The 21,714-nt window shown below is 39.2% G+C and overlaps 1 protein-coding gene across 3 annotated transcripts in view; it reads left to right on the forward strand.

Moving 5' to 3' along the window:
• caly (calcyon neuron-specific vesicular protein) overlaps positions 1-17,783 on the forward strand; it is a 29,750-nt gene extending 11,967 nt beyond the window's left edge. The window contains exons 1-5 of one of the 3 annotated variants that reach the window (XM_072916383.1): positions 2,840-3,276; positions 7,724-7,876; positions 8,219-8,344; positions 10,201-10,314; positions 15,538-17,783. In XM_072916383.1, the coding sequence (XP_072772484.1) occupies positions 7,748-7,876; positions 8,219-8,344; positions 10,201-10,314; positions 15,538-15,774 (606 nt within the window). In that variant the 5' untranslated portion in view covers positions 2,840-3,276; positions 7,724-7,747 and the 3' untranslated portion in view covers positions 15,775-17,783. Of the gene's footprint in view, positions 1-2,839; positions 3,277-7,723; positions 7,877-8,218; positions 8,345-10,200; positions 10,315-15,537 lie in introns of those variants that run through there. The other 2 variants (XM_072916382.1, XM_072916381.1) reach the window with 2 other exon arrangements.
• Positions 17,784-21,714: the final 3,931 nt, after the last annotated feature.

Consider the following 21,714-nt stretch of genomic DNA (forward strand, 5'->3'; position numbering starts at 1 on the left):
CACCCCTGACCAGCACTAGATCTATCGTATTGCCGTTGCGATGCGTAGGTTCATTTATTATTTGTGTAAGACCACAGCTATCAATTATAGTCTGGAGCGCCACGCACTGAGGGTCCGATGGGTTATTCATATGGATATTAAAGTCCCCCATTATGATTATATTGTCTGCGTGCGTCACTAGATCAGCAACGAACTCTGAGAATTCATTAATAAAGTCCGAGTAGGGCCCTGGGGGGCGGTAGATAACAGCCATATCGAGAGGCAGCGGTGCGACAGACCTCATAGTAAGCACCTCAAACGATTTGTATTTATTATTTAGGTTAGGGGTAAGGTTAAAGTTTTCATTGTATATTAGTGCGACCCCCCCACCCCTTTTAAGGGGACGGACAATATGCGCATTCGTATAGTTAGGAGGAGATGCCTCATTTAGCGCAAAAAATTCGTCTGGTTTGAGCCAGGTTTCGCTAAGACCAATGACGTTAAGATTGTTGTCTCTAATGACCTCATTAACTAATAACGTTTTGGGAGACAATGATCTTATGTTTAAAAAGCCCATATTATAAGTATTGGGCTGTTTTGACGAGTTTTTGTTTAAATTATCCGTAGTAGAAATATTAATAATGTTGCGTTTAATAATAATAATAATAATATAATATGTTACGTTAACATACCAGGCACGTTCTCAGTTGGTTATTTATTCGTCATATAACGTACACTTATTCAGCCTGTTGTTCACTATTCTTTATTTATTTTAAATTGCCTTTCAAATGTCTATTCTTGGTGTTGGGTTTTATCAAATAAATTTCCCCCAAAAATGCGACTTATACTCCAGTGCGACTTATATGTTTTTTTACTTCTTTATTATGCATTTCCGGTCGGTGCGACTTATACTCCGAAAAATACGGTACATGCTGTAAGTTAATATGTAATGTAGTAACAGGCACATTCATGATACCATGTTATATTTATGTATTTTGTTAATTAACAGCACCGCTAAGTGCTAAACAAAAAATACAAACTATGAATATAATAAAACAATCACCCACAGTACAATGTCTGCTATCGCTGGGGTGCAGACTGATGGAATGTTTATGTTTCAGCACAAGTTCTCCGTTTATATTATGAGTTCTTCATAACGCTCACGCCACAGATTAAAAAATGCTGGGAGCTTACGAGCGTCTTGTCATGTCTTCTTCGCGATGTCTTCTGGTCTAAATTGAATTTTAAAGTTGACTCATTTCTCGGCTTATGACCATAACCTTCTACTATACAGGTGTGAGGCATGATTTCTAATCTAGCACAAAGTTTTACCACCTCAGAGGCGATGCAGTATGTCAAGAGCTGCAGTAGCTGCGTTATCTCCGTGATTAAAGTAATGTGTTACTAAAAATAGTTCCTCTGCATTAGCTCTTACAATAATAATGAATACTTGGTTAATATGCAGGTTATGCATGTTAATGGAGTATTGTTGGTGGTTTTTGGATGTTTTTAGAGGGCTATCAGTGGAATAAATGACTCCCATTGGCTTCATTGTTGTTGTTTTTTTTTTACAATTTAGAATACGTAAAGAAGAGAAAGACATGTGTTCCTGTCTTACATAAGGATTGCGAATGATAATCAATCAAGAGTTAATCAAGACCTTATGCTTTCCCTTGACTTCCAATTTATCTACTGTATGTACAGTTTTGATGTGCAACTTGTTGGGGGCAGATTATTTCCTGTTTCAGCATGATTATACATCAGTGCACGAAGCTCGATCCATCAAGGCATGCTTTGATAAGCCATGACCTCAACCCCGTTGGATGAACTCCACCAGAATGTCGGTGTAATGTACAGGTTTATCTACACAGGCTAAATAAACCAAAAGTCTTCATGACGCGCAGCTATAGCATATTGGTTATTTGTCTTCTCTCAGTATGTAAAAATAGAAGACTATCAGTATGTGTGAATCAGTGGTGTTGTGTGTGTCATCAATGAGTCATGATGGCTCGGAGGCACTAAGGTTGTTTTTTTTCTCAAAAAAGTTGTTTGCACGTTATTATACTGTGTGAATGACGTAGGTAACTCATCACCTCTTCTCAACGCATACTGAATTGGATGAACACTAGTTTGAAGTCAGAAAACAAACAAATGGTAGAAAATGGATGGATGGAGAATAATATTAAACTGTGAAGATCAGAGCTTTGAATGAATTAAATATGGATGTTAGGCCATGGTATCAGAATCAGCTTAATTGGCCAGGTATTTTTAACACACAGAAAATTTGACTCGGTAGACTGTGCTCTCATTGTACAATGTAAACAATTAATATGAATAATGAACTAAAATGTAAACAAGTACTTAAATACTAATATGTGCGAGGCTAATAACATAATAGTTCAGTAGTGAATAGAGTAAAAGGATGATGAAGTAAACATGAGTTAGTACATTCACAGTGACAGATAAGTTCCAGGGTTATTTCACAGCAACAGGTCTGTCACCTTGTGACTGTTTAGCGTTCATCAGAGTGACAGCCTGGGGGGAAGAATCTGTTCATATGATGGGTTGTTTTGGCGTACAGTGATTTGTAACACCAAGGGGAGGGGTTTGAACAGTTTGTGACAAGGCTTTGAGGGGTCTGCAGTGATGCTACCTGCTTGTTTCCTGACCCTGGACCGGTATAAGTCCTAGGTGGGGTAAGGTCGATACCAATAAACTTTTCTGCAGTCCTGATTGTCCGTTGCAGTCTGTGTCTATCCAGCTTGGTTGTAGATCCAAACCAGTCAGTGATGGCGGTGCACAGGACAGACTGAATGATGTTGTAAAACATAACCAGCAGCTCCTTGGGCAGGTTAAACTTTTTAAGCTGAGGCAGGAATGACATCCTCTGCTATGCCTTTTTTCAGATCGTGTCTATGTAGGAGGTCCACTTCATAATCTTGTGGATCCCAGGAGTCTCAGAGAGTCCATTGTAGAGACTGTACTGGTCAGAATGGTGCAGGGGGGGGGACTTTATCCACTGTCATCTTCAGAGAACCAGCTGTTACACCTCCTTTATGGAAGTAGTCTCATTGCCGTCCTGGATAAGGCAGATGTCAATGGTGTTGTCTGCGAACTTCAAGAGTCTCACAGAAGGGTTCCCTGAGGAGCAGTCATTGGTGTAGAGGGAGAAGAACAATCGGTAGAGAACACACCTCTGGGCGGTGCCACTGCTGCTTGTTCGGCCTTACCTGCTGCCTCCTGTCAGTCAGGAAGTTGGGAATCCACTGACAGGTTGAGGCTGGCATTGTGAGCTGGGTGAGTTTACGGTGCAAGATATCCAAGATGATGGTATTAAATGCGGAGCTGAAGTCCACGAACAGCATCCTAGCATAGGTCTCTGGGGAGTCGAGATGATGCAGGATGTGGTTCAGTCCCCTATTGACTGCATCCTCCACCGACCTGTTTGCCTGATAGGCAAACTGCAGGGGGTCCAACTGGGGGACTGTGATGTCCTTCAGATGACTCAACACCAGTCTTCTGAAGGACTTCATGATTACAGACATCAGGCCTACGGGTCTATATTCTTAGAGTCCTGTGGTGCGATGGCTAGCTTATGTTACCATTAGTGGTTTAACAGAACACATTTGTTTGACAATTGTCTATATTTTTCACAATGACAAAGTTTATGTAATAAAAAAAATTTAGCGGCCCGACTATAACTATTGGTGTTTACGGCTGTCACTCACCCGGTCTCGTCAACACGTACTCGAGGAAGCGCTTGCACGTATACAAAAGTAATCCAAGAGAAGAAACGAACAATTTGCAGTCAAGTTGTTATGATAGAATATATAGTCAATGTCAGCTAACGCTAGCTATCCAAAACGCTATTATTAGCAAACAACACCTAAAGCTAATGTGTGTGTATGAGTTACGTATGTACGTAATTACGTCAGTGCGTAGGAGAAGCCGTGAGAGGGCAGAATATACTGTGTAAAATACATTGGAAGGTTGGGGCCCTCCAGACGGTTGTGTAAATGTTGCAAACAATCCCTCTAGCACAGGGGTTGGCAACCCGCGGCTCCGGAGCTGCATGCGGCTCTTTGATCACTCTGATGCGGCTCAGCTGCATACTTGCCAGCCCCCCCTCGATTTTCCCGGGTGACTTCCGGATTTCAGTGCCTCTCGCAGAAAACTACCGGGATTAATATTCTCCGATTTTCACCCTTACATTAATAATAAGGGCGTGCCATGATGGTACAGCATTTAGCGCCCTCTACAATCTGTATAAACAGCGTGCCAGCCAAACCTCTTGTTATTTGCATCTTCTGCTTGCACACGTAAGTGACAGCAAGACATACTTGGTCAACAGCCACACAGGTTACACTGACGGTGGCCATATAAAACAACTTTAACACTCTTACTAATAATGCGCCACACTTTGAACCAAAACCAAACAAGAATGACAAACACATTTCGGTAGAACATCTGCACCGTAACACAACATAAACACAACAGAACAAATACCCAGAATCCCATGCAGCCCTGACTCTTCCGGGCTACATTATACACCCCTGCTACCACCAAACCCCGTCCCCACCCCAACCCTGCTCCCTCACACATCAACTCCCCCCCCTCTGTGCGTCGGTTGAGGTGGGCGGGGTTTGGTAGTGGGGGTGTATAATGTAGCCCGCAAGAGTCAGGGCTGCATGGGATTCTGGGTATTTGTTCTGTTATGTTTATGTTGTGTTATGGTGCAGATGTTCTCCAGAAATGTGTTTGTCATTCTTGTTTGGTGTGGGTTTCACAGTGTGTCGCATATTTTTAGTAAGAGTGTTAAAGTTTTTTATACCGCCACCGTCAGTGTAACATGTGTGGTTGTTGAACAAGTATGCCTTGCTGTCACTTACGTGAGCAAGCAGAAGCCTCATACAACTGTGGTTGAGCCGGCAATCTGGTTGTAATGGGTGCTAAATGCTGTACCATCACGGCAAGTTTGAAAGAATAGTTTCCCTGGAATTCGTAGTCTGCCGGAAAATTTGGGCAGGTTGACAAGTATGACGCTGTCAATCGCCATACATATAAAACCTGCGGGCCGCACTAACATTCAATTTTCATATTAGGGTGTGGGCCGCGTGTCTGAGACCCTTGGTTTATACATAGCACAAAGCAAAAAAAAAACTTTATATGCAGTGTTATTTCATTTTAAATTTCAAAAGATTTTTGTGGCTCCCATTGTTTTCTTTAATTTGTGAAACTGGTCAAAATGGCTCTTTGACTGGTAAAGGTTGCCGACCCCTGCTCTAGCAAAATAAAAAAACAGATCATAAATATGCAGTTTCAAGGTAAGACTGCAGAAAAAACTAAAACAGTGTTGTGTTAAATCCTGCGTTAACATATATATATATATATATATATATATATATATATATATATATATATATATATATATATATATATATATATATATATATATTAAAAATAAAATAAAATAAAAATATATATATATATATATATGGCCCTGCGATGAGGTAGCGACTTGTCCAGGGTGTACCCCGCCTTCCGCCCGATTGTAGCTGAGATAGGCTCCAGCGCCCCCCGCGACCCCAAAAGGGAATAAGCGGTAGAAAATGGATGGATGGATATATATATAGATTCATAACCAAATTGATCCGTAATCATGACGAACAATACAACGACGCTCTGTTTTTCCCCCTACAGGCCAGTCCGTGACACTTCTCCTTTTTTTCCTTTCCGCTGACTGGTGATTCGAACTTTTGAGATATCAAATATAAAATGATATCCGGCCGTTTTGTAGATCTACTTACTGCTCTTCGACATTAAAAAAGAAAAACGCTTCGTTTTTCTAGGTTATTTATGTTTTCCCAAAAGGAAATTCAGATAAACCAATTGTTTTTTTTGCTTTTCAGTTCCCATTCATGAAACACAAATTCAATGACCAAATCATACACTGACCAAATTGCTAAGAGTCCATTTAACAAATCCTGCACGTCTGGCTAGTGTGATCTCACCCATGCTTAAGTCCAAAACGGTGGGTCAGGTCACAGGAAGATTGATCCTACGCGTGCACAACGTAGTAAAGTCTGTAAAATGACTGCCACGTGGCTCTTTGCCACTACTTATTGATAACCACCACATTTGATATTGCAAACAAATGGAAAGTCAAAACAAGTCAATTTGTGTGCGTAATAAAGACATGTCAGTTAATAACACTTTTTACGAATGCCACCTTGCACAACAGAAATAATCAGACCACCAGAACACCGGAAAAAATGCCAAAAGTCAGGGAAATTACAGACAGTAATCACTCGTTTGTCGCTGTTAATTGGTTCCAAACATGGCCGTGATAAATTAATTTCCACCAAGTAGTAATCACTCATTATAAATCAAATATTTCTATAACTAAAGCATAAACTGTAAACAGCCCTCAAAATTAGTTTTTCAACATTTTGAGACTACTTTAGACAAGAAACCACACATTTATATTCTTTTAAACAAATATAGTAATGCTGCCTCAGTCTGAGCCAATCAGTGGCAGTGGTATAATTTACTGTCTAATACTACTGTAGTACTGTTTATACTACAGTATTGGCCAAACAGCTAAATTTTTGTTTCAGCTGACCACAGAACTTTCCTCCAGAAGGTCTTATCTTTGTCCATGTGATGTCAGATGAAACAAAAATTGAGCTGTTTGGCCACAATACCCAGCAATATGTTAGAAGGAGAAAAGGTGAGGCCTTTAATCCCAGGAACATCATTCCTACCGTCAAGCATGGTGGTGGTAGTATTATGCTCTGGGTCTATTTTGCTACCAATGGAACTGGTGCTTTACAGAGAGTAAATGGGACAATGAAAAAGGAGGATTACTTCCAAATTCTTTAGGACAACCTAAAATCATCAGCCCGGAGGTTGGGTCTTGGGCGCAGTTGGGTGTTCCAACAGGACAATGACCCCAAACACATGTCAAAAGTGGTAAAGGAATGGCTAAATCAGGCTAGAATGAAGGTTTTGGAATGGCCTTCCCAAAGTCCTGACTTAAACGTGTGGACAATGCTGAAGAAACAAGTTAATGTCAGAAAACCAACAAATTTAGCTGAACTGCACCAATTTTGTCAAGAGGAGTGGTCAAAAATTAACCAGAAGCTTGTGGATGGCTACCAAAAGCGCCTTATTGCAGTGAAACTTGCCAAGGGACATGTAAGCAAATATAAACATTGCTGTATGTATACTTTTGACCCAGCAGATCTGGTCACATTTTCAGTAGACCCATAATAAATTCATAAAAGAACCAAACTTCATGAATGTTTTTTGTGACTAACAAGTATGTGCTCCAATCACTCTATCACAAAAAAATAAGAGTTGTAGAAATGATTGGAAACTCAAGACAGCCATGACATTATATTCTTTACAAGTGTATGTAACTTTTGACCACGACTGTATATAATATTTGAAGTGCGATGTTGATGGGGAACGACTGTAATACAGAGGTGGACGCTGGATGACACAGACAAAAGGGCTGAGGGGTAAGCTACTGTATCTGGGTCATTACAGTAAAAAGTGCCCTCTGTTGGATTGTACAGTAGTTCAGTCATACCCTTTTATTGCTTAAAACCTACAGTAGGCTAAGCAATGTTAATTATTTCCACAATGTTTAATATTCAAGAAGCAAACTGAATATCTGACTTCACCTTTTCCCTCAACTCACTGTTGTACGGAATGTAAGTTTGTTGTTTCTGGATTTTAGTCGTGTTCAAGCAGCAGTGCAGTCATGGTGAAACTGGGAACTAATCTGGCTGATAAGATGGAGAAACAGCCATCTGCAGATGATGGCTTTGATAACATCCCCCTCATCACACCCCTGGAGGTCAGCCAGCTCCAGCAGTCATTTGCAGACAAGGTACAGTAAGTATGATCTGTGAGGGCTGTTTTTTTGTGCTGGTAAAGTTGCACACAGACCATGCCATGCTGTCTATCAACCTTTCAAAAAAAATTACCGTATTTTTCGGACTATAAGTTGCAGTTTTTTTCATAGTTTGGCCGGGCTCCAGTGCGATTTATATATGTTTTTTTCCTTCTTTATTATGCATTTTCGGCAGGTGCGACTTACACTCCGGTGCGACTTATACTCCGAAAAATACGGTACCAGATTACTTTCTGCTCCTCTAGCTGCTTCCTTCTCTTAGTTGATATACTATGTGTACTACAAAGAATTGACATTGCATGTTTTGTTTTGCCACAGGTCATCGTGAAGACGTCCACTCATTACCAACAACAGCAGCAGAAGAAGAAGAAGAGCAAGTTGTTTATGCCCAACATTAACAAGCTGAACATCAGCCTGTACAAAGATGTCTCAGACAGAGCCAAGGTACATACATTATTTTAATGTACTCTATTGTCTTTTTAGTATCCTGTGAACTAAATGCTACTTAATTACCTTGTTCTGAAACGCAGCAGAAAAAGGTAGAATATGAACAATATTCAGATTTTTTTTTTTTTACTAGAAACTAAGGTTTCAGGGGCACTAAAAACAACTACATGAACTATAAGTACATTGTCATGCGTCTTGTAATCATGTTGTAGAGGTTGTTGTTGGCTTTTTTTTTTTTTTTTATGTTGTAACATCTGCATGCTTTGATTGGAGTACAAACCATTAAGAGACTTTGCCACACATGTACTGTTTAAAAAAAAAAAAATCATAGTGAAGTTAATGTGATTTTTTTTTTTTTTGGAAATAAGGTAGGAAAGTACCCATTGCAACAAAAATCAAAAAATTGAACTATTATTTTTGTATTTTTTTTTACTTTTTTGCCAAAAAGTTCCATGTTCAAAAAATAACTCTACTCGTTTTCAATACACACAGTTGTTATTTTTTATTTTTGATCAGAATTAACTGATCATAAATTAAGCATCTCTATGGGGAGTTTAATTATATCCCCAGAACCTCAAATGTTAAGTTAACTGGAGACTGTAAAGCAGTGGTCTCTAACAGGTAGCTCGTCATCTGTTTTTGAGTAGCTTACTAAAGGATGAAAAATGATTTGCTTCAATTCTTAGTACTTTTATAACTGTTTAATCTACACATTGTATTTTAATGACTGACAAATCATCGCAAAATACTGTAGCATAAAAACATTGACTGATTGTTAAAAGTTGAAGACTCCTACTCTAAATTGTCACTAAGTGTGAGTGTGAATGATTGTTTGTTTATATGTGTCATGTGATTGACTGGCGACAGTGTTTTCTCTAAATTGTCTGATAAGATTAGAAATATAGTAAATATGTACGGTGGAACCTCGATTTACATAACCCTCATTATACAAACTTTTTAAGTTGCGAACACCAGACCGAATAAAAATATGCTTTGTTGTGCGGACGTTGTATCATTTTACTATGTTTTATCCACCCATTGTATGCCTGGCAGCGCAGCCATGTTGTGCCTGCTAGTGTATGATCACGCTCTAGTGCTCATTCAGTCAGCAGAGCAGTGCTATCATTTGCAACTGTGCTAATTGGTACTTTGTGTTTTTTAGCCTTTTTACATTTTTTTTTTAGTTTTGCTAGCTCAATATGAGTCCAAATAAAGCAAAGGATCAAACGACGTGTGGTTTGAAATATTCAGGAATTATCCACAGCGTTGTCGACACTTCCTCCCCTTTTCTTCTGCTGCACACCAAGAAAATTGACCAACAAGGCAAATTACATTTTATTTTTTATTCCTAATCTGTTTAAAGTTAAGGAGTTTTGTGCACCACAAGACTAGTGACAGTGTGTCAGCAGGACAGCTACAAATGAGAACAGTTCATCTAGTTGTTGTTTTGGCTTTGTTATTAGACAGAAACTTGATCCATCGCTCCCATGTTATGTTGGTTTGATATACAGTATACATTGCGCTTTATTTTGTATACAAATATTTCCTAAATTATGGACTTATTTTGAGGCTGGAACCCATTATTTCCATTGTTTCTTATGGAGAAATTTGCTTCAATATACAATTTCTTTTTTTTGAACCCTGTTCAAGAACCAATTAAACCCGTAAATCGAGGTTCCACTGTATCAGTAATATCTCCAACAACACTTACTGGCTTTTGCCACTTTCTTGTCATTTCCTGACAGATGCCCATTCACTAAATGAGAAAGAAGTCACTATTAAATGTGTTCGGGTTCTGCTTGACTTTAGGTTTCTACTGTGCATCCTTTAAGTATTTTGTGTGTGTTCCTCAGATTACAGGACTGATTCTGATCATGTTGGCCTTCCTGACCAGCTTGCTCCTCCTGTTGATGTACAAAGCAATGTGGTACAACCGCCTTACCTGCCCAGAGGGGTTCATCCTTCAGGTACACACAGAAGTAGTTTAATAAGTCACCAACTGCAGAGCAGACTTTATAGCGGCACAACAAACTCGCAGGGTTCCCACAGTGTCTCCAATGCGACTCATCTGGCATTTTTTTTCCCGACACACCCTCACATCAGTCACTTGAGTAGAATTTTCTCAACACTGGCGCTGGAAAGTCATTATCCACTAACAACACCTCGGGGGCGTCGTGTACCAAGGCAGCCCCGCCACGCATGTTAGTTAAAGAACCTGTTTCGCAGGAGAAAATGAGAGGGAGGGGTGGGAGAGGTAGAGTGTAGTTTCTGGTCAGGCGTCAGCCGGGATGCCCGCCTGTGAATCGGAGGGGTCTTTAATTAGGGCTGAGCGTGACTAAACTGTGATTAAAGGCTTAACTGTGAGGGGGCAGCAAGGAAGGAGGGAAGGGGAACCTTTGAAGATTTTGCCGGATACAGTTGCTTTTCGCATTTTTCTGCATCTAATGCGTCGCTGGAGACATGAAAAGAAGGCAGAAGACGGGGGATAGTTGTCAGCACTGTGCTTTTCAGATAATGGGATAGCAACTTATAAGAGGTTTGATAAAAGATGCTCCAAAAAGACACGAACCGTAGCTTTCTTCCCTACATGTAAATAGCAAATATGAAGTCAAATTAATTGTTTTTCGTTTTTGAAAATAACACCCTCACTACATGCATTTTCTAATAGTAATGACACACAATATAATTACAGTTTTGCAGCAGCACACCACTGTGTAGCCCATAGGATTTTTATAAAACTAGACATTTATGACCAATATTTTAATTATGTTAACTCACCTTACGTACTGTAGTTTTCAACACTTTTTATGTACAACACTGTATAACGACAATATAAGGACCCATTAAAGTCCATTGTTTCCTAAAGGCTAACTGCACTTTTTTGCTTAAAGAGGAACATTATCACCAGACCTATGTAAGCGTCAATATATACCTTGATGTTGCAGAAAAAAGACCATATATTTTTTTAACCGATTTCCGAACTCTAAATGGGTGAATTTTGGCGAATTAAACGCCTTTCTATTATTCGCTCTTGGAGCGATGACGTCACATCGGGAAGCAATCCGCCATTTTCTCAAACACATTACAAACACCGAGTCAAATCAGCTCTGTTATTTTCCGTTTTTTCGACTGTTTTCCGTACCTTGGAGACATCATGCCTCGTCGGTGTGTTGTCGGAGGGTGTAACAACACGAACAGGGACGGATTCAAGTTGCACCAGTGGCCCAAAGATGCGAAAGTGGCAAGAAATTGGACGTTTGTTCCGCACACTTTACCGACAAAAGCTCTGCTACGACAGAGATGGCAAGAATGTGTGGATATCCTGCGACACTCAAAGCCGATGCATTTCCAACGATAAAGTCAAAGAAATCTGCCGCCAGACCTCCAGGAAAAGAGAGCGGATGAGGGTATGTCTACAGAATATATTAATTGATGAAAACAGGGCTGTCTGCACTCTCAAAGTGCATGTTGTTGCCAAATGTATTTCATATGCTGTAAACCTAGTTCATAGTTGTTAGTTTCCTTTAATGCCAAACAAACACATACCAATCGTTGGTTAGAAGGCGATCGCCGAATTCGTCCTCGCTTTCTCCCGTGTCGCTGGCTGTCGTGTCGTTTTCGTCGGTTTGGCTTGCATACGGTTCAAACCGATATGGCTCAATAGCTTCAGTTTCTTCTTCAATTTCGTTTTCGCTACCTGCCTCCACACTACAACCATCCGTTTCAATACATTCGTAATCTGTTGAATCGCTTAAGCCGCTGAAATCCGAGTCTGAATCCGAGCTAATGTCGCTATAACTTGCTGTTCTAGCCGCCATGTTTATGTGACGTCACAGGAAAATGGACGGGTGTATATAACGATGGTTAAAATCAGGCACTTTGAAGCTTTTTTTAGGGATATTGCGTGATGGGTAAAATTTTGAAAAAAAACTTCGAAAAATAAAATAAGCCACTGTGAACTGATTTTTAATGGTTTTAACCCTTCTGAAATTGTGATAATGTTCCCCTTTAATGTCTGTAAGCAAAATGTTGCACAATCACAAGAAATCTTTTTTTTTAATTAAAATATACACAACCAACAAATAAACAAAATGGCTCAATAAAGTAATGTTAACCAAAATTATCATGGGTATTTTTATTATCGTGGTATTGTTAAATGTGCTCAAAAAGTAATTATTCACTCACTTAAATTGTATTAAGTTGTATAGGTTGATTGGCAACACTAAACGGTCCCTAGTGTGTGAATGTGAATGTTGTCTGTCTGTCTGTGTTGGCCCTGAGATGAGGTGGCGACTTGTCCAGGGTGTACCCCGCCTTCCGCCCGAGTGCAGCTGGGATAGGCTCCAGCACCCCCCGCGACCCCGAGAGGGACAAGCGGTAGAAAAATGGATGGATGGATGAAAGTTGTATTTTTTTTTCTAACTAAAATAAATAGACACAACATACTTTCTTGACAGAGGAAACCTCAAATATTGTTCTGGCTTCATAAAAGCCATAGCCTTATTATTTGTGTGTTTAAATATGTTTATCTTCTTCCATTCTAAATTCTAAAGTGTAATTAGTTGTTTCACTTCTGGTTTGTGTGACATCACGCGAGGTTACTTACTGGGGAAGGGACGTCCGTCTGTTTCAACTCGAAACTGTCGAGGTTTATCGATAACTTTGTGCAAAAAAAACTGCACATCCTTTGTTTAACGAGAATACTGTAGTTCAGTTGTTTAAACACTAATGTGTTGGTGTAAGTTTAGATTGGGGAATGACGTTTTAAAGTGCAGTTAAGAATGACGGTTCTTTGATCATTTAAATGTTTTATGGTAACTAGGGATGATGTTTGATAAGAAATTATCGAGTTGGAGCCTATTATCGAATCCTCTTATCGAACCGATTCCTTATCGATTCTCTTATCGAATCCAGATAGGTTGTTGTATATGGAAAAAAACACAATATTTGGTTTAAAAAAAAAAAACACTTTTAATTTATAAGAAAAAAAATAAAAATAAATAAATAAATATTGACTGTTACCCCCCTAAAAAAAAATAAATAAAAAAAATATTGACTGTTGTTACCCAAAGTATATTAAGTGGGATTTTTCAGAAAAACAAATATATACAGTAACACAAAAACAACCTGTCTCTGTGATCACTATAGGTGTATAAATAATAATATAGTGTTAAATAAAATCAGTCCCTTGGGCACAAAACTGAAAATAATACAGCTCTCCAAAAAGTTGCTGCTATTGGAACATACTAACTACAAATACAGGCAGACAGCTAACAAACAATCCAAGACGTCTAATAAAGTTCCACAGCAGATTAATCCATTTAGGCTCTTTATTGTTGTTGCTCTTGCTTTGTCTTTTCCTATCTTTACTTTTGTCTTGCACTGGACTGTTATTATTTTATTTTTTTTAAACTGAAATACACACAATGACAAATGTATAAGCTATGTGATTCAATTAACATACTCAAATTTAATACGCAATATGTAAATATTAGCTTCACACAAATATACAGTACTATCATCAAACAAATACTTCTGAGTGTTGAAACTATTTCGATGGTGGAAATATACGACTGGCAGCCATTTTAAGTCCTCAAATCATCCATTGAAACAGTGCACAAAAATAGTTTTTCAATAAACATCTTAGTTTTAAATTTAACCACTTTCCACCTTAATATTGAGTTACAAAAACAAGTTAAACAGTTTACTTACAGACTTATCTTTTCCAAGGCTTGTAAGAGCTAACACAACTTGTCTACTTCTCATGAACTGAACTGACTCGCCAACCCGGAAGTGGCCAGACTAATGACGCGTAGTATTTTCATATCGCCACAAGGTGTCAGTAAGAGTCTACAATCAAATGGGCATAACATTGCCCATTTGGGATTCGTTCCCAGGCATTCGAATAAAGAACTAACTCTTTTTCTTTACTATAGTGGTCTCGCTAACAGGTACCGGTTCTCAAAAAGGGATTTGAGTCCGAGGACTCGGTTCTTTTCTTATCGAACAACCGGGAAAATCGGTTTCGAGCATCATCCCTAAAGGTAACACTAACCGTCGGGAGTTTTAAAGCAGTTATCATTATTACCGCATATTTATAGTACAAAGGCCCGCAGCCGCATGAACCGATGTGCGAACACGCACATTAAAAACCCGAACTTCGATACGAACGTAAGAACTGCTGCCCCGCCTGGCCTCACAGAATCCAAAACACTTGCTGAAGGAGAAGATGATTCACCCCATTCTTTTCATTCCGCTGGGGCACAAGTCCGCACAGCTGATGAAACCGATGAAAAGCGTGAATGCTCTTGAAGCATGCATATAGCGATTTATCGACGCTGGAAAACTTAGCGACTTAATTTTCATTTATCATTGGTTAATTGACTTATCAAATATCGGTCCAGGCCTATGGGAAGAGCCCTTCGATCTTCTAGCTGTCCATAGCATTTCTACTCATAGGGATTCTTCATTTATCACTCCAAGCAATGTTTGGAAGTTTTACAGTATAACTAAAACAAGTTTTACTTACTAAACAGTCCCATGTGTGATGTCTGTAGGAGTGTTTTCATACATATTTGTACGTAAAAGCTAGCGTCGTATCAGCTAATATGCGAACACATTTACGAGTGTTAACTTACAATATAATTATTTTTGTATTGTTTTAGTTTCGTAAATTCACCAAAATGTCACCGTGGACTTATTGAGTCTGTTTAGCTGATTGGAGAGCTAGCTTCTGCAGCTAGTGGGTCCATGATGATGACTTCTGTTTTGTTTGATCAGCCGTTTTACTGCCGTGTTAAGTATGTAAATAAACATTTACAAGATGTTTCTGTGTAAATAACTAATTTTACAGTGTATCTGCAGCTCATAGTCCGGTGTGGCTAATATATAGAAAAAAAGTATATTTAAAAAACAAAATACAAAGCAAAGCTGGTCCTTTGATGCTTAGAGAGATGATGTTTTTGTGCAATAGGCTGACATTTTACCTGATTTGCTGCTTTTTTGCTCAATTTTAGAGGCACATTTTTCCTGAGGCACATTCCACTGTTCTTTTATCAATGGCAGTTAGACAAACAAACTTGAATTTCTTGCATTCAGTTTCACAAACTTTTTTTTTCACACAAGAAAACAAAATCCATCATGTCTTGGGTGTGACTTTGCGCTTCACACGGTTCTTTCTCTGGGAACAGCAGAGGCACTGCACCCCGACCGCTCTGGAATTGTTCCCCGCCGAGCAGCCGAACCCACCTGATGTCCAAGGCGGCAACAACTCCGGGCTGTACACCGCCCTCAGCCGCCTCAACCAGGTGAAAAGGGCGGGGCCTGAGCTGCCATGGTTACCCGTCATCCGAGCGCTGAAGGAGACGGACAGAACCCAAGAAGAGAGCCATCAGCAAGCCAAAAGTGAACGAGCAGGAGATGAGTGAGGAGATGACAATCATTTGCTTGATTTCATGTATGTTAGTCAGTCATACTTCAGTGCAGCCCATGATCAATCATGTGTGTACAAACCCCGTTTCCATATGAGTTGAATGATTTGCAAATCCTTTTCAGCCCATATTCAATTGAATGCACTACAAAGACAAGATATTTGATGTTCAAACTCATAAACTTTATTTTTGTTTTGCAAAAAATAATTAACTTAGAATTTCATGGCTGCAACACGTGCCAAAGTAGTTGGGAAACCCCCATACCATCACAGATGCTGGCTTTTCAACTTTGCGCCTATAACAATCCGGATGGTTCTTTTCCTCTTTAGTCCGGAGGACACGACGTCCACAGTTTCCAAAAACAATTTGAAATGTGGACTCGTCAGACCACAGAACACTTTTTCACTTTGTATCAGTCCATCTTAGATGAGCTCAGACCCAGCGAAGCCGACGCCGTTTCTGGGTGTTGTTGATAAACGGTTTTCGTCTTGCATAGGAGAGTTTTAACTTGAACTTACAGATGTAGCGACCAATTGTAGTTACTGACAGTGGGTTTCTGAAGTGTTCCTGAGCCCATGTGGGGATATCCTTTACACACTGATGTCGCTTGTTGATGCAGTACAGCCTGAGGGATCGAAGGTCACGGGCTTAGCTGCTTACGTGCAGTGATTTCTCCAGATTCTCTGAACCCTTTGATGATATTACGGACCGTAGATGGTGAAATCCTTAAATTCCTTGCAATAGCTGGTTGAGAAAAGTTTTTCTTAAACTGTTCAACAATTTGCTCACGCATTTGTTCACAAAGTGGTGACCCTCGCCCCATCCTTGTTTGTGAATGTCTGAGCATTTCATGGAATCTACTTTTATACCCAATCATGGCACCACCCACCTGTTCCCAATTTGACTGTTCACCTGTGGGATGTTCCAAATAAGTGTTTGATGAGCATTCCTCAACTTTATCAGTATTTATTGCCACCTTTCCCAACTTCTTTGTCACGTGTTGCTGGCATCAAATTCTAAAGTTAATGATTATTTGCAAAAAAAAAAAAAAGTTTAACAGTTTGAACATCAAATATGTTGTCTTTGTAGCATATTCAACTGAATATGGGTTGAAAATGATTTGCAAATCATTGTATTCTGTTTGTATTAACATCTAACACAATTTCCCAACTCATATGGAAACGGGGTTTGTATGACAGCGGCTGTGGCCTAAAAGCAAGAATGGTAATAAAGCGTTGGAAGATGTAACTTGCCGTTTTTTAGTGAGTCGTGACTAAACTGCGTTTACACCACACAGTATTGTGTGTGTGCGCGTGCACATTTGTGTAAAGCAGTGGTTCTCAAACCTCAGAAAACACTTGGCTCTCCAAGTACCACCATTTTAACCAACATTAAAATACAGTAGCTTAGTAGGCCTAAGTATTCATCAAAAACAGTTTTTTTTTAAAACAAGCATATTCAATATTTTTGGCCACTGTAACATTACACACCGTTTGAACAGTACCACTGTATATAGGACAATAAAACAATGTACATTCATAAAGGTTTTTTTTTTGGCGTACGACAGTTGAGAATCACTGGTGTACAGTATGTGTGTGGGTACTCATTATTTGCTCTTACCGCTACCATTAAAGCTTGAAAATATATCTTGCAACCTCTTGTTCAAAATATATATTGTGAGTGTGAAAACTGGCCCCGACAAGAATTGTCCAAGTTATTGTAAATGCACTGACTGTAACACTATTTGGACAAATGTGAATGTATATTCCACTGTGGTGTTTTAGTTTTTATAGCATTAACATACTATATGTATGTTAAAGTAAGCAAATCTAGCATTGGCTATTAATAAAATACCATTACCATCTTATTTATTTGAACTGGTGGTTATGTCTTTTGTGTAGGAAGAGTGTGAAATCACAGCACAGCTTGTCCTTTCATCATTTCCATCACTTCCATCTGCTCTGATGTCACCGTCTCAACACGAATAAAGGTGTGGACTTCTTCAAGTATGTTTTCTTCACTTAAGCTCCTCTCGAATGATTCTTCGATCTCCTTAAAGACACACCTGTGTCGCTCTCACTCCATACTGATATGCCTTCATCCTAATCCTTATTCAATGTTTTGAAAGTGTGTGAGGCTATTAACCTGTTAATGCCAAGGGTGTCATTACAACATTAGCCTTTATTTAAGACCCTTATCCGATATTGGAGGCATAATCTGTATGCTGTTGGCCCTGGCATTAAAGTAAAAAAAATTGCCAGAGGAAAAATCATGTAATCATAGTATCGACTCGATACGCTCTTGTGCTTGGTATCATTACTGTGGATGTCAGGTGTAGATCCACCTATGGCATTTGTTTACATCCAGGCGCGCTAGCTTTTGTTAGCAGTGACGACGGTGAGCTATTGTATCCTCCTACAGTGGGTAGTGAAGCATGTTGAGCTATTCCTCGTCCTGCAGGGATGATACTTGTAAGAAACTTTGATCAATCAATCAATCAATGTTTATTTATATAGCCCTAAATCACAAGTGTCTCAAAGGGCTGCACAAGCCACAACGACATCCTCGGTACAAAGCCCACATAAGGGCAAGGAAAAACTCACCCCAGTGGGACGTCGATGTGAATGACTATGAGAAACCTTGGAGAGGACCGCATATGTGGGTAACCCCCCCCCCCCTCTAGGGGAGACCGAAAGCAATGGATGTCGAGTGGGTCTGACATAATATTGTGAGAGTCCAGTCCATAGTGGATCCAACATAATAGTAAGAGTCCAGTCCATAGTGGGGCCAGCAGGACACCATCCCGAGCGGAGACGGGTCAGCAGTATTGCTGTATTGGGGAATTTAAAGGGCCGACGATTTTGCACGTTTTGCCAAAAATTCCTAAAATCCAACAAGGGGGTGTCACGTAAATGCCACCAGCTCCATTTAGTTTCTTTCTAGTACAAACACATCTGTCGGCCTCCCCAGAAGAAGCCCCCAATGCTGTGCCAACGCTCATTTTGTTGTTAAAACTCAAAAAGTAGATCAACATTTCATTGAAAAATGTGTTTATCTGTACTATGATGGACTGTGGCCGTGCCTAAAGCTAATGCTTCTTAATTTGATTACATGCTAGAGTATAATTTTAATGTTATAATTCTATTGCATGATTTTTGTATATCTTTAATTTAGGTAGCCAGGGACTGCAGAATTAGCTATTTAGCTATAATCTGGTGCAGAACATATCTGTCTTTGAGCTTAATGTCTCTGTGCATTGTCCCTTCAAATAAAGACTAAAAAAAAAAAAAATTGTTAAACCAGGACCGTATCTAAACATTTGCAACTATCACATGACTTACTCAGTGGCTTAGTGGTTAGAGTGTCCGCCCCATACTTGCCAACCCTCCCGAATTTTCCGGGAGACTCCCGAAATTCAGCGCCTCACCGGAAAACCTCCCGGGACAAATATTCTCCCGAAAATCTCCCGATTTTCAGCCGGAGCTGGAGGCCACGCCCCCTCCAGCTCCATGCGGACCTGAGTGAGGACAGCCTTTTTTCACTACAGGAGGACAACAGGGTGACAATAACTAAATCATCCAGACTAGAGATAAATTCTATTATTATGTTTATCTTACCTAAAAATAAATATACTTATTAATTTAAAAAAAAAAACTAAATACATTTTTACTATATTTTGCTAAAAACATCAAAATTAATTGTATTTGTATTTGTATTTTTTCTGACTCCTTATTACATCCAGCCATAGAATTATACCGGTACATTAAAATAAACATATTTGAAATAATTAATTTTAAATTATCATAATAATTCATTTAAAATGACCATATTTATTTATTAAAATAATTGCTTGTTTATCAACAACTTTAGCATTTTATTCATTACATTTTGAAGCTCTCAGAAGCCAAGTTATGTTATATTCATGTTATATTTATGCAAGTTTGAAGTATCAATTATCTAAACACAGTTTTGTTTGCATATTTTCAGGAGATATATATATATATATATATACGTATATATATATATATATATATATACATACGTATATACATATATATATATATATATATATACGTATATATATATATATATATATGAAATACTTGACTTGGTGAATTCTAGCTGTCAATATACTCCTCCCCTCTTAACCACGCCCCGCCCCACCCCCAAACACCCCCCCCAGGTCTCAAGGTTGGCAAGTATGGTCCGCCCTGAGATCTGTAGATTGTGAGTTCAAACCCCAGCCGAGTCATACCAAAGACTATAAAAATGGGACCCATTGGCTCCCTGCTTGGCACGCAGCATCTAAAGTTGGAATTGGGGGTTAAATCACCAAAAATTATTCCCGGGCGTGGCCACAGCTGCTGCCCACTGCTCCCCTCACCTCCCAGGGGGTGAACAAGGGTGAGAATAATTTCGCCACACCTAGTGTGTGTGTGACAATCATTGGTACTTTAACTTTAACTTAAGCCTCGCTCTGTTTGGTAACACTTGCGTCTCAACTTGGACATGTTCATGCTTTGATTGCACACATTGACACACAAGTAATGATAATTTTTAGGGGTTGAAATCATAAATCCACTCACGAGTCGTTCCAGATTATTACAATGAGAATTCGATTCAACACGATGATAATAAAATGTTATTGGTATGAAAATTATATTTAGACATTTTCAAAACAGGTAAGAGGTTACAAAAGCTCCCCCTAATAAGTAATAAACATAGGAGGCTGTGTGTAACGTTCTGGTCGCGTTGACAAAGGTCGTATTTACTAAGATGCAATGGACGAGCAGGAGGCGATGTGCAGGTAAGTATATTTAATCCTTTAGAGCAGTGGTTCTTAACCTTGTTGGAGGTACCGAACCCCACCAGTTTCATATGCGCATTCACCGAACCCTTCTTTAGTGAAAAATAAAATGTATTTTTTTCAAATTCAAGACAAAGTTATATGTTGTTGGTAACACTTTAATATGGGGAACATATTCTAAGTAACAAAGAATTTAGAGTTATTTGGTTAGGGTTAGGGTTAGAGGGTTAGGGCCAGGGTTAGAGGGTTAGGGTTATAATAAGGCCATGCCGAATAAGGCATTAATAAGTACTTAATAATGACTAGTTAAGAGCTAATATGTTACTAATTTGCATGTTAATAAGCAACTAATTAACGGTGAATATGTTCCCCATACTAAAGTGTTACCATGTTTTTTTTACTGGTGCACAAAATGAACCGTGCATGAACATCACCTTGTTCAAAGAACAAAACCAACACAGTGCATAAACTCACAACAAATTACACACCTGCAAATCAGTCTGACTTCTGCTGTTGCCGTATCCGTAATACGCCGATAGGGAGAAGTTTTTATTTACACGATGAGTCGGGTGTGTTTTGACCTCTGCCGAACCCCTGAGCCTGACTCACTGAACCCCTAGGGTTCGATCGAACCGAGGTTAAGAACCACTGGCTTAAACCAAAAACAAACAAAAGGTGAGTGTCTCTAAGAAAAGGCATTGAAGCTTAGGGAAGGCTATGCATAACGAAACTAAAACTGAACTGGCTACAAAGTAAACAAAAACAGAATGCTGGACGACAGCAAAGACTTACTGTGCAGCAAAGACCGCGTCCACAATGTACATCCGAACATGACATGACAATCAACAATTTCCCCACAAAGAAGGATAAAAACAACTGAAATAGTCTTTATTGCTAAAACAAAGTACAAACGTCGATGTCGGAAACAGCGGTAGGCAGCGTGCAGGTAAAAAGGTGTCTAATGCTTAAACCAGTGGTTCTTAACCTTGTTGGGGGTACCAAACCCCACCAGTTTCATATGCGCATTCACCGAACCCTTCTTTAGTGAAAAATAAAATGATGGTTTTTTTTTCAAATTCAAGACAAAGTTATATGTTGTTGGTAACACTTTAATATGGGGAACATATTCT

This window comes from Nerophis lumbriciformis, linkage group LG27 (genome assembly GCF_033978685.3).
Source record: "Nerophis lumbriciformis linkage group LG27, RoL_Nlum_v2.1, whole genome shotgun sequence".
In the NCBI taxonomy this organism is placed as follows: domain Eukaryota; kingdom Metazoa; phylum Chordata; class Actinopteri; order Syngnathiformes; family Syngnathidae; genus Nerophis; species Nerophis lumbriciformis.